Raw genomic sequence first — 12711 nt, 5'->3', positions numbered from 1 at the left:
GCAGATGGAAGTGATGTGAGAAATAATGTGGAGAGACAGGGCGAGGGAGAGCAGTGCCCACAGCCATCCCCTCCCCAGCATCAATGGGACACCGGGACACCAGGTGGCACAGGGGGACCTGGCAAAGCCCCAGTGGCACAGTGAGGGTTTGGGCTCTTTGTTTGGCCCTGTCCCCCCACTGTGACTGCCCCAACCCTGCTGGTTGCAGCAATGCCGGGAGCTCATCAGTGCTGCTGCCTGGCAGCAGTGAGTGCAGGGTGCTGCAGCCCCCACCTGGCCCATTCCTTCAGCTCCTTCACCGACAGCATCTCCCCCCTGCGCAGCTGCACCACGGCGCTGACCCGCTGCCCCCACACCACGTCCGGGGGTCCGATGACGGCCACGTCTGGAGACAGAGCAAAGGATGCGGGCTGAGGGGCTGGGAGCTCATTCCAAAGGCTGATGGAGCTGCTCTGAGCCCATGGCCAGGCTGCAGGCTGCAGGCTGCAGGCACGGGCCCCAGCGCAGCCCCACGGCCCCACAGGCTGCCTACCTGTGATGTGTGGGTGTGCGAGCAGCTGCCGCTCCACCTCCAGAGCACTGATTTTGAAGCCCCCGTTCTTGATGATGTCCACCGAGGTGCGGCCCTTGATCCAGTAAACACCATCGTGGTAGGCTGCTGTGTCTCCTGGAAAACAAAGCAGGATCCCTGAGAGCTCCCCCTGCCATCCCACACGGCATCCCCAGGGACACCACGGATGGGTGCAGCCTCCTCGGGGACGCACAGAGCGTGGCGGGTGCTGGAGCTGCTGGAATGAGCAATCAGATGGGGGGCAATGTCAGGAAGATGAGTGCCTCACTGGAGGCTCCATCCCCCCTGGGGTGGGCGCTGGGGGGGAAGGTGTGTGCTGGTAATTCCTGCTGGTACGGGGTGGGGGGGGGGGACGAGGCTGTGGGAAGATTGAGGAGGGGTCACGACAGCGCAGCCCGGCTAAATGCTTAACAAGCTGTTGCACTTTGATAGCTACTTAAGATGATTACTCACATCCTGCTAATAGCGCCTTCGCCAAGCGGTGGGCGAGGAGGAGGGGGCTGTGCCTTCAGATGGCAGGGGGGCTCGGAGTGCCGCCCCCCGTCCTCACCTTCATGGCACATCTCTGCCTTTGTGTCTCCCTGCTGCGGAAGGCAGCTCCCAGCATCCTGCCCCCTGCTCCCAGGGGACAGCAGAGGTGACAGGTGAGGTTTGGAGCACTGTGCAATGACACCAGCTCCCGAGCCGTGCTCTGCTGCCCATGCATTCCCAGCACAGGAGCAGGAGGTGCACACGGATGTCACCCTGCTCCTGCACCAGCAGCTCTGGCTGTGGCACAGCTGCTCCCTGCCACCTCTGTGCAGCACCGTGAGCTCCTCAGGGCACAGCCATCGATTCCTCCCTTGCAGCCACATGGGGATGGAGATACGGGTTGGTGAGTCTGCACCCTGTGACCCCACACCACGCTCCTCCCATGGAACAAAGCCAGCAGGCAGCAGCAGCCTCAGGCACACGGCACAGCGCCGGGGCGCAGCTGATGCTGCGAGGCCGTGGGATTATTGTTTCCCTGACAGCAGCCATCAGCACTGCCTTTGGATTTGTTTCAAGATGCTCAGCGGGCATCTGCTTGGCGAGGTGCTGGGGCTGCGCTTTGCTGTGTGCTGAGGAAGCCAAGCTGGGGGCAGGGGACTTGGCGAGGCACCAGGGCACAGTGCTGAGCCCCAGGATGGGGCCGGGCAACCCCAGGTGCTGCCTACATGGAGAACCTCCATGGAACACCTCCACCTCACGGTGCTCAGCCCAGCAGGCACTGAAGGAAGGCGTGTAACCGTACAACCTTTGCCTTTGGTTTTTGGGGTGAAAGTGCTTCTGTTTATAAGGGAAGGGTTGACTACAGAGAGTTCCTTGGATGTGGCTGCTACAGTCGCACGCATGCCTTGGAAACCCCTGAGTTGCAATGGAAACCCTATTTCCAAATGCAAGCCCCAGAGATTTCTTCAACGAGTTTCAAGTTGCAAAACGCTTGTTGCAAAGATGGAAGAGCCCTCATGGCCTTTGGTTTGCAAAGCAGAGAGGTCTCCCAGCACCAGACCTAGGCTGAACAAAAGACTGCATGGAGCAGCAGTGCAGAAGAAATGCTGCCCAGTTCTTGTGCTAACAGTCCTGCACGATGGTCAGCGCATTGCTGGCAAACACTGCAGTGCTACAACATCAAAGGTGCCACGAGCAAACATTTGGGCAAACTGCTGGCTGGAGAAATGAAATGCTGGAGGAGCTCTGAGACAGAAGAAATGCACAGAAGGGAGCCTTGCAGGTGAACCCAGCGGAGCAGGGACTGGGTTGGGATGCAGAGCCAGGGCTGAGCTGGGAAAACACAGGCACTGAAGTCAGATTTACAGAGCACAGCCAATGGAGAACCCGTTCCATGGCTCCACGATCTTTGAGGACCTGAAAGGGTCCATTCTGTGACTCTATGATCTGGAAGGCCCTTCCAACCCAACCCATTCCATCGCTCCATGACCTTCAAGGACCCTTCCTCCCCAGCCATTCCATGGCTTTATGATTCCATGGCAATGACACCCCTGCAGCCCCCGGTCCATCCATCCCTCCTGGCACAGGAGCTCCCAGCACAGCCCCAGATGCAATGCTCAAAGGTCTCTTCCACTGCTTGAGAGCAGCTGTGGGAGGAGATGGGAGCGGACAGGCAATCAGCAGGTGAGCACTGAAGGACTCCTGTGGGAATTAATCCATCCCCCCCCAGCAAAGCGCCCACCCTGCGGGATGGGGCTGCGTGATACGTGCGCGTTGCGGACACACACCTTTCCCTCCCCCTCCACAATGCAAACTGCATCGATAGATCCCCCATCTGCTGGCATACATCACACACTTCACTCCGGTTTATTAGCTGGAATAAATCATAAATATTTCATTATACATCAACGAGGCTCGGCTGCGGGAAGGCGCAATCCATCACCTCGACACTCCTCGCGACCTGCCGCCACGCAATAAGCTTTCCAGTCTATTAAACAAGATTGATACAGTGTGCTGGGATGGACTGGGGGGAATTTATTTATGGAGCAATGGGAGAGGGAGGGATGGAGCACACGGCGATGCGTGGACACGCCGGAGCTGCTCCCATTACCTCCTTGGAGATGGCAAAGGGTGGAAGCTCCAGCTCTGGGGGGTTGCGTGGGGGAGCAGCTGTGTGCGTAAAGCTCTGACCCTGCACTGCTCTCACTGCAGTGCAGGTCACTTTGTGCTGTGCTGGGGTCCATTGGAGGCTCTGAGGGCGATGTATGAACACGCACCTATCTCATGAAATGCTAAATGATAGGCTAAATAACAGAAGCAACTATAGGTTGATTTATGGCATCGGGATGAATAATGTGTGTCACTGCTGACAGGCATCTTGGCTACCAACAGGCTGCTCCAGAGGTTAGAGAACAAATTGTAGCTAATTAGCAGCAATTAGCACCTCTGAAATGTGGGATTTGGGCTCTGTGTGGAGCAGGGCCTCATGCAGGTTAACTGCTCTGGGTGCAGAGGGCTCTGTGCTCACCTCTCCTGTGCATTCAGCATGCACAAAGGAGCCCCTCAGCACCCTCCCCTCCAAACGTGCAGGCAGGATGTCCCAGGCAGGAGAAGCAAAACTCCCAGACGATCAACAGCCACAGCCACACCAGTGCCAGGAGGAGAACAGAGATGGAGGAGCCCAGAATCCAAGCCATGTGCCAAGAGTCAAGCTGGCTGCAGCATCTCCTCATGCGGGGCTGCTGGAGCGAGCTGCTGCTGGGACAGAACTGCTCACATGCAGCAGGGCGATGCAGGGCAGGACGGAGCTGCCTTGCCCCACTTCTCCCCTGCTCCACCACTGAGCTCAGGGCTCCCTCAGCTGCCAGCACACCAAGGGCAGTGGTTGGTTTGTGCTGCCAGCATTAATAACGCATCAAAGCTGCTGGAGGGGGAAAGAAAGAAAGCAGGGGAGGGGGAGACTGGGACTTCTTTACGAAGTCTTCTTCGGATATGGATAACGCAGCAATTATTAATGAGGAAATCATCTCCCTCCTCAGCATCTCCCAGGGCTCCAGCTTGCTTGGGTGAAGTGCAAAAGCCCCTCCAAAGGGAGCGGATTCTGCAACCTGCAACCCAGACCCCCTCCAGATGCAGAGCCTCACCCCCCAGCTCTGCTCCCTGAGATTGAAGGGAGGACTCCCCTATCTCCCAGATGAGGGCTTTGCCTTCACCCAGCCCAGCACAGCACTAGGGGGGGGGTTGCTGCTACCTGTGCTGCCAATGGGATCTGGTATGGGGATGGTGGGAGTCTGCAGCAAAGACAGATGTCCTAAAATGACCACATATATGGGGTAGGGTGCTCACAACACTGGGGGATGATGGGTGGCTGTCACCCTTTGCAGACCACTGAGGCAGAGCTGGGCTGTGAGGCTGCTGCAGATCAGTACCTGCACGAAACCTGGAGGTAATTTAATGGCTCACAAGAAAGGAAATAAATCTATTAGAGCAGAATCGCTGTTTGTTTACGTACCTTGCCACGAACACCACCACGAGCAGCAGCAGCAGGTGGATGTGCAAGCACCATTTATTTACATAATAAAATTGCCAAGGAGATTTGCAGCTCAGGGGCATCCTCACCTCCCTGTGCACACGCCTGGCTCCCACCAGCACTGATGGCACACGGGCAGAGGATGGACCCCGTGCCCACCCTGACTGCCCTTCCCAACAGCTGTGAGCTCAGCAGCTGATTCCCCGCTTCCAAACTCCCGCACACAGCACTGGGAAAAGGAAAAACAAGAAAAAAAAAGAAGCCCTGCTCAGCCTGGAATGAATTCGTGTCACGCTCCACGTGGGGATGTCTGTTTGCATTCTGCATGCGGCGAAGCTGCGTGGTGAGAAAGGGCAGAGCCCTGCAGAGATGAAAGGCTGCACAACCTCCCCTGGCATTTCCACCTGGAACAAAACTGCACCCAAGGGCACCTCCCAAAGTGCCGTGCTAGCAGGGCATCGCTCGCTGAGCACAGATGGAGCTGCTACCTGCAAGGAGAGAGCTGCAGATAAGAGAAACCTGATTGCTGGCTGGTAATCCTGAGCCCTGCTCCACATGCTGCTCCCAGGGCACACCGGGGACCTGCTGCTGGCCTTGTCTTGCTGATACATCAGTGATCCCTCCACTTCCCAGCTGCAGTCTTACAGCTTCTGGAGCTCGTTGCAGCAGGGCAAGATGCCAGGATGATGCTTGCTGACCCCACACTGTGCCCAGGTCTCCCCTCACAGCTTGCTGGCTTTCTTAGCTCCATTACTGCCCTGCAGTGCAAAATCCCCTGCTGTGTCCTGCACCCCAACCCAGCCACAGGTGCCATGCCCTGTGCCACCACGTCACTGAGATCCCCAGCTGGATGGTCCCACTTTGGGCAGTGGGACTTCTCTGTTATTTGGACCCAATGAAGGGTTTGTCCACAGGCTGTGTTGGCTGGGCAGGATGCTGCCCATTTTCTCAAGCAATCACTGAATCACCGAATCATTCAGGTTGGAAAAGTCTCCTACAGTCCCCAAGCCCAACCCCAACACATCCCACAGTGCCCATAACCACATCCCTCAGTGCCACACCTCTGCAGTTCTGGGACATCCTCAGGGCCGGTGACCCCATCACTCACAGCACAGCCTGTGCTGTTGGGAGAATACACAATTTCTAACATCCATCCCACACCGTGGCTTCACACCCTGCTCTAAGGGCACTCCATTTCAATCAGAGAAAGCAGCAGACAAACCAGCCCAACCTTTCAATGCTCCCTTAAGCCAGCCAGGCAGGGCGTTGTAGGCTCATCATTAGCAGGAGCTCTTGGGTGACTGATACAAGCAGGCTGGGTGGAGGGACCCCCCCAGACCCCACAGCCAGAATTACTGCAGATGGTTTTGCCCAGAGGACAAGCCTGAAAAGAAAACGGGTAAGTAAAAATGAGAAACGTTTTTTTTCTTTCTTTCTTCTTTTTTTTTTTTTCCCTCCACATTAGCATTTAAATATTTATAGAAATCCCTGCAGACAACGAGATGAAAAAGAAAACTTGAAGAGCAATAAATAAGTGAACGCTGCAAGGTGTGGCAGCCCAGCAGAACGCGGCTGCTGCTCAGCTGGGGAGCACTGCAGAGCGAGGTAACCATGCGTGCATGGCTAAAAATGGTGATTGTAATCATAAAAACATTAGGCACAACCCCTCTGCTTTGGTTTCTGCCCCTCTGCACAACAGCTGAGGGATCAATTACACCTGAGCTAAGGAATGCAATGCCTCTTCTCCGTGCAGCAACCCGTCCTGGCCCCTTGTGAGATGGATTATTAAATGAAGCAGAGATAACGAAGGAAGGATGTTGACTGGAGAGGCAGCAATGGGATATGCAGCAGGATATCTGCTTAAATTGTTTGCTTAAAGATACCAGAGCCTCCACTTCTGCTCACGGTGTAACACCATTAGTCCTAAGTCAGCCTTGAGCAATGGGAGGATTCTTGGAGCAAGCAACCAGGTCTGCCTCGTGCCAGGAGGAGCATTGCTCAGCCCATTTCTTCATGCATTTCATGCTCTCTCCTGCTACCACCGGTTGCCCTCCTAGCCCACATGTGAGCCTGCAGCTCTCTTGTTTCTGAGCTCTGCAATACAACCTGGCCAGAGCTGGGATGGGGCTCTGCACATCCATCCCCAGTGCTCATAACGGAGCGAGCCCTTTTCCTCCAGGTGCTGCAACAGCAAAGCACAGAGCACATCCTGGGAGGTAAAGGCTGAAAGCAGAGCCCGGGTTTGGGAGCTGTGGGCAGCTGCTTTCCTACTGCCCCGCACTTGGGGTGTGATTGCTCCATCCCTCTGATGTTGGACTCTGGGCTCTGGAGGTTCTCCAACAGTCAATGGTTGGCATCCTCAGTGCTTGCTGCAAGCAGAGCGGAGCCTTGTGGAAGAGTAAACAAGTTCTGTGCCAAAAGCTGCTCTCATTTACAGCTACAAAAACCCAAAGTCACTCCCTGGACCGCTGGAAACACCACTTCCACAAGCAGCCATGGAAATCCATGGGCTTCATCTCACTGTGCTCTAATGGCCATCGGGCTTCCAACCATCGGGCAAACCTGACTATGTTGTCTCCTTATTGCTCCCAGAGAAAGAATAAACTTCTTTATGCACACAAACACCTCCTCAGTGAGGGTTGGTGGAGGTCTGGGCCCACGTTGCTGCTGCCCTGCCCCATGGACAGCACAGGGCTACCCTGTGGGTGCCACTGCTCACACCGGTCTGTGATTCTACCTGCAACACATCCTAATTAAGGAACCATTATTAAAAAAAAACAGAATTTGCATTAACTGAATTTATGACTAGGAGAGACACTGCAAACAAACAGAAAACCTGCAGATTAGGATGCTAATGAGATGCATTTCTATTTATAATCTGCCTTGATCAAGCAAAAGTGTTTTCTGTCTCAGGTGTCAGTGCTAGTCCCACAAATACAAGTAATTCCCTTGGCAGGGAAACACCTGCCTGCCTCCAGAGATGGGCATGGGCTGGGTAACGTGCTGTGCTGGAGCCATGTGAGGAGAGGGGGAAGAGAACAGAATGAGAAGAGAAGAAGAAAGATGAAGAAGAAGAGAAGAAGAAGAGGAAGGGAAGAGGAAGGGAAGAGGAAGGGAAGAGGAAGGGAAGAGGAAGGGAAGAGGAAGGGAAGAGGAAGGGAAGAGGAAGGGAAGAGGAAGGGAAGAGGAAGGGAAGAGGAAGGGAAGAGGAAGGGAAGAGGAAGGGAAGAGGAAGGGAAGAGGAAGGGAAGAGGAGGAAGGGAAGAAAGAGAACTTGACAATGTGAAAAACAGCGACAGCATTGTTTTCTTAAATGCAGCTTGAAGAAGGCAAGTTAAAAGATGAGTCGTCATTTTGAAACATTCATCAAACAAGTTAAATAACTCTTACTTTCTTAACGACTTATTAATCAAAGTGCATTGATTCCTGAATCAGATTCCACCACCAACAAGCTTTCTATCTTCTCCATCCCGATGCGCGCATTAAGAGAGTTTTATTCTGACAGATACAATATAGCAATCAATAAAATCTTATTATATGGAGCTGAGATACATGGATTTGTTGCAGGATTTATGCATTACTTCCAGGCCTGGTGCTATTTCACATCTCAGCCTTAACCTGTAATTGAAAATAAATCTCTCCGAATACACCAGATTCTAATTTTCTGCAAGTATGGCAAACATGAATGGAAGCACCTTCCTGGGGGGCTCAGTGCTTTCCTTGGGGGCTCAGCACCTTCCTGAGGGACTCAGCAGCTTCCTGGAGGGCTCAGCACTTCTCGCAGCCTGCAGCAGATGGGGGCACCCCGCAGTCTCCCTGGGAATGGCTGGAGGGGATTCTGATCTAAGCAGCTCTGTCAACAACACGGATACAATACAATAAAAATAATCAAATTCACTCAAACGGAAACGAGAGCTGCAGAGAGAGAGGCAGACAACGGTGCAAACCTGAGGAAATCAAGAAGCAGGGAGCAGCAGTAAATCACCTCTGCAACACCCAGAGTTTGGCTGCATCCCATTGCAGCCAGGATTCTGAATGCACTAAAAGGTCACAGCAGCACCGTGCTGCTCCCTGCAGTGCACGCGTGTTCCTTCTCCCCAGAGTGGGCACATTTGCAGGGGGATGTTTGTGCAGTGTTCCTGCATGCGTGGCATTGCCCTCTGGTGCTCACAGGCGTGCAGGTGTTGCACAGAGCTCCTTATTCCTCCCTGGGAGCTGCTGGAGCCCTCAGCTCACAGCACTGATGTTCCTTCCTGCCGTGGAGGCAGTGGCCACCCCAGCACTCAGTGAGATGCTGCTCTCCTCAGTGAGACAGTTTCATGGGAGAAAAATGGGTTTTAATAAAGCAGCTGTCAATCAGGAGGAAAATGACTGCTGCCATGGAAGTGCTGGTCTTTAATACCTTCTGAAAAATACACATGCTAGCATGATTTACAGGGACTGCAAGCAGAAGGAGAACTGGCCTGAGGAAAGTAACTAGGAAATAAATGACTTGCAGCAAGAGAAGGCTCAGAAATGAAAGATTCCTTTGTGAGCCTCACATTGCAGAACGCAGCCTGGAAAGCACCCTGGGCTTCGGGGCTCCTGGGCTACCCCAACTCACATTTGAGAGGAGGAAATGAGACCCACTCTTGTCTCCTGCAAGCAAACTGGGCGCAGTACCCAGGCGGGGCTCAAACCCCTTCCATGAGCAGGGAAGCAGGGCACCAGATGCTGCAAAGCACTGGAGGAACGCATGCAGTGCCCCAGCGCGGTGCCACGCCGTGCAGCGCGGGGTTCACCACGAGGTGCAGCACGAGCAGTGCCTGCTCTTCCCTTGCAGTAATTACTCTTCATTTGCTGACCCGCTGCTTTTTCAGATTGCCATTAGCAATCAGCAGAGTGCTAAATTACAGCTGCTGCGTGCTCCCCACTGCCTCCTGCTTCGCTCTCTCCAAATCTCCAAGTCCCAGTGGAGCTCAGAGGACCTGGCACTGCCCACCAGCACTGTGCCAAACTGCTTTGTCACCTGCTGGTGACCCACACGGGGTGGCACTGCCACTGTCCCTATGGCATCACCTTGCTCTCCAGCAGCCTCACCTTTCCAGCACCACTCAGACAGCAGCCAGGAGATGGGAAAGAATGAAAGGCAAAGAGTAGGGCAACGGGGTGAGGAGAGGATGAGGAGCTGCTGTCCTCCTGGGGCTGCTGTGAGGGTACGGAGTGCTGCTGGCATCCTCTGATGTTCCCAGCCCCAGGCTTTCCTCTCAGCTGAGCCAGCGAAAGGGTTAAGTTTAATTTATACTGATTTCTATTTAATATCATTCTCTCCCCGTAGGAGCCGGCAGCTGTGAGCTGATTGTACTCTCTCATTATGCAGTCTGTATCACTAATGGCCTGTGACAAAGGCATGCCATCTTCCAGGCCTTACCCCCGAGAGCCAATTAAACACACATACTCCCTTCCTGTTTGCGGCGCATTACAATGAAATTAAACTGAATTTCAAAATCATTTTCTCCTAAAGACATCTCTTTGCAATAATTAATGCATGCTATTCCTTTCCATCTGAAATATTCATCAGGAGTGTTGACTAAAAAAAATTTCTGAAGCTGATTGCCCCACACCCAGTGCTGTGCCCACGATGGGATGCCCAGCAGTGACAAGAAATCCCTGCTTCCTCACAAATGGATGATAAATAACACGGCAAAGAGGGCATCCCAAATCCAGCCCCGTGCTCCTGGGTTGGTGTACTGAACAAAAGGGGAAATGGGAATGTTAGAACTGCTCATGTGTGAAGGTTGGGTGGGAATCAGGCATCCCACCCCCCTGAGCTTGTCATCCCATCTTATGAGCTCTCCCCCAGGCCCTGCTGCCCCAGCATAGCTTTGGGTAGGGGCAGTCAGCACTCTTGGCAGAGCATAATCAGATGTTTTCAAGACATCAGATAAAACCTACCAAGGATCCACCTGCACACATGTTATTATTATTGGAGTATTACCTTCTGGTGAAACCTGATTTGAAAGAATCAAACACCAGAGCTGTTCCCATCCCCGCAAACATCAAAACCGTTTCTCACTCGTGGTCAAAAAGGAAAGGCAGATCCCGAGTGAAAGAAACACTCCCTTTGAATTTCATAAACACAGCACATAACAATAAAGCCAGCCTCGGATTCAAAACAAAAGGCCTCTTTATTTGGAGCTCTCTTTATTCAGAGCTCTCTTTATTTGGAAGCCGCAGACTTTTCACTTAAAAACAAACTCAGAATGCAACATTCTGGCAATTCCAAAACCTCCTTCCTGACCTGCTCCCACCTCGAGGTCTCTCCCTGAGATTCCTCCCCATGGAGCTCGGCTTCCCAGGCATTAGGAATGAAGAAGGGAAATCCCATGCAAACCTCCAATGCAGTGGCAGTTGCTGAGCCCCCCCCCAGTCATACCCACAGCCCATACACGTCCAGCTTTGATACCAGCAGTGGATGAGAGCAGAGATGCCTCAGGGATGGGCATGCACTCCTGTGGTCACTGATGTGACACCTGCTTACATTCAGCTCAATCACAGACTGTTTTCAGGCGCTGAGGTGGCTGAGTCCCACAAAGCACAGCCCTGCATTCAGCCTTTACAGCCAGCAACCCAAAGACGCTTCACTCCTTGGCTCCAATGGAGGGCACCCGGTGATGCCATATCCCATTCTCCACACCCACCCCTGGGGGCACAACCCGAGCTCCTGCCCCCCTCCTCAGGATGCAGTACGGTACCTGTCCTGAACCATCCATCGGGTGTGAAAGCCTCTCTGGTTTCTTTAGGCCTGTTCCAGTACTCACGGAACACCGAGGAGCCACGGACCAGCAGCTCCCCTTCCTGCCCTTCCAGACCCGGAGTCACCTGGAACAGAGAAAGAGTGACTGCCTGCATGAAATGGCCGTGGGGTAGAACGTTGCCCGTCAGTTCACAGCAGCCCCTGTCCCCCCCCCAGAACACCCCTCCCTCCCTGCAAGTCTCCCCCATCCCCACCTGCTGCCCTGGAGCAGGATGGGTCATTGCATCCCACTGGGATTCTGCCTGCAGACTGCTGAGGATGGGAGCAGGAGGCAGAGGGACGAGGCACACTCCTGTGACTGTGCCATACTGCAGCCTGCTGTGTTGACAGAGAGGAAGCCTCACTTTCCCAAACTGTCAATCTAACACTGCTTTTTTTTCCCAAGGAGGTGGCAGGAAACACCATCTGATTTGTTCTCAAGGACACACAGTTCCTTTGGGGCTCACTACGAGCCTGGTGCCCTGCAGACCTGCACTGGCAGGTTTTCTATAGCAACAAAATGAAGATCCTGCTGCAATGGAAACAAGAGAGGTTACAGCCCTGCCTGACGTGGCACGGTGTCTCTCACCTCCTGCACGTTCACTGCTCTGCAATTACAAGAATGCAAGTGGGCTGTGAGAGGAAGCACGGCTGCAGCACTGCTCCTGGCACTGCGTTAACCTTTGCAGGGAGAATGTGCAAAAACACTGCTGGGAGAGAAGGTCACTGCAAGAGCTGCTTGAGCGCACTGCTCTGACTCTGTGCAGAGAGCATGCACTCAGCAGGAGCACTGAGCCACTCTGTGCTCAAGTTGCTGCAGCACAGACACAGCTGGGATGCTGAAAAGCAGCAATGCCAGAAACGCAGCCACCAGGGAACGCAGCAATTGCAATGCTGGAACAGCCAGCAGGATCACAGAGCAGGACAGACTTCGCTTTTGATGCAACCAAAGCTTCTCTAACAGAAAATGTTTAGAAAGATGCTTCTAGGGCACAGTTTTTGTTTTAGTGGACTTCTTCCCGATGTCCTGTCTTGCAGGATGTGCTGACCTGCACAAACAGCCCCAGCAATTCTACAGAATTGCCATTTCCTTCAATATCTCTGTGTGTCAGGAGCTGGGCTGAGCCCGCAGAACACTCGTTCTGCCTGGGATACAAAGCCCATCACTGCCAACGAGGGAAGTTCGGTTGCACACTGGCATGGTAAGGATGGTGCTGGACCACAAGTTCAGCTGCACATCATCCAGTGGGCAGCACAGACCTCAAACCCCACCAGCAATACTTCTCCCGAGGGCAATCCCATCCCAGCCCCTGCCAGCAGCCCCCTGTGCCTCAGCTGGAGACAGCAGTTATCTGAATTCCCCTC

The 12711-nt window shown here is 53.8% G+C and overlaps 1 protein-coding gene across 6 annotated transcripts in view; it reads right to left on the bottom strand.

Moving 5' to 3' along the window:
* ACSF3 (acyl-CoA synthetase family member 3) overlaps positions 1 to 12711 on the bottom strand; it is a 41081-nt gene that overhangs the window by 1312 nt on the left and 27058 nt on the right. For 3 of the 6 annotated variants that reach the window (XR_016470708.1, XM_031615492.2, XM_090149485.1), the window contains exons 7-9: positions 11306 to 11432; positions 533 to 667; positions 274 to 385 (exon numbers count right to left, since the gene is read on the bottom strand). Coding sequence is in view for 3 of the 6 variants with exons in the window: in XM_031615492.2 (XP_031471352.2) it covers positions 274 to 385; positions 533 to 667; positions 11306 to 11432 (374 nt within the window). In the remaining 3 variants the exon portion in view is untranslated. Of the gene's footprint in view, positions 1 to 273; positions 386 to 532; positions 668 to 3376; positions 8425 to 11305; positions 11433 to 12711 lie in introns of those variants that run through there. The other 3 variants (XR_016470709.1, XR_016470710.1, XM_090149486.1) reach the window with 3 other exon arrangements.

The sequence above is a fragment of the Phasianus colchicus genome, chromosome 13, assembly GCF_987193195.1.
Source record: "Phasianus colchicus chromosome 13, bPhaCol1.hap1.1, whole genome shotgun sequence".
In the NCBI taxonomy this organism is placed as follows: domain Eukaryota; kingdom Metazoa; phylum Chordata; class Aves; order Galliformes; family Phasianidae; genus Phasianus; species Phasianus colchicus.
Note: the sequence above shows the minus strand (reverse complement) of the source record. Positions and strands in the feature narration are given on the sequence as shown.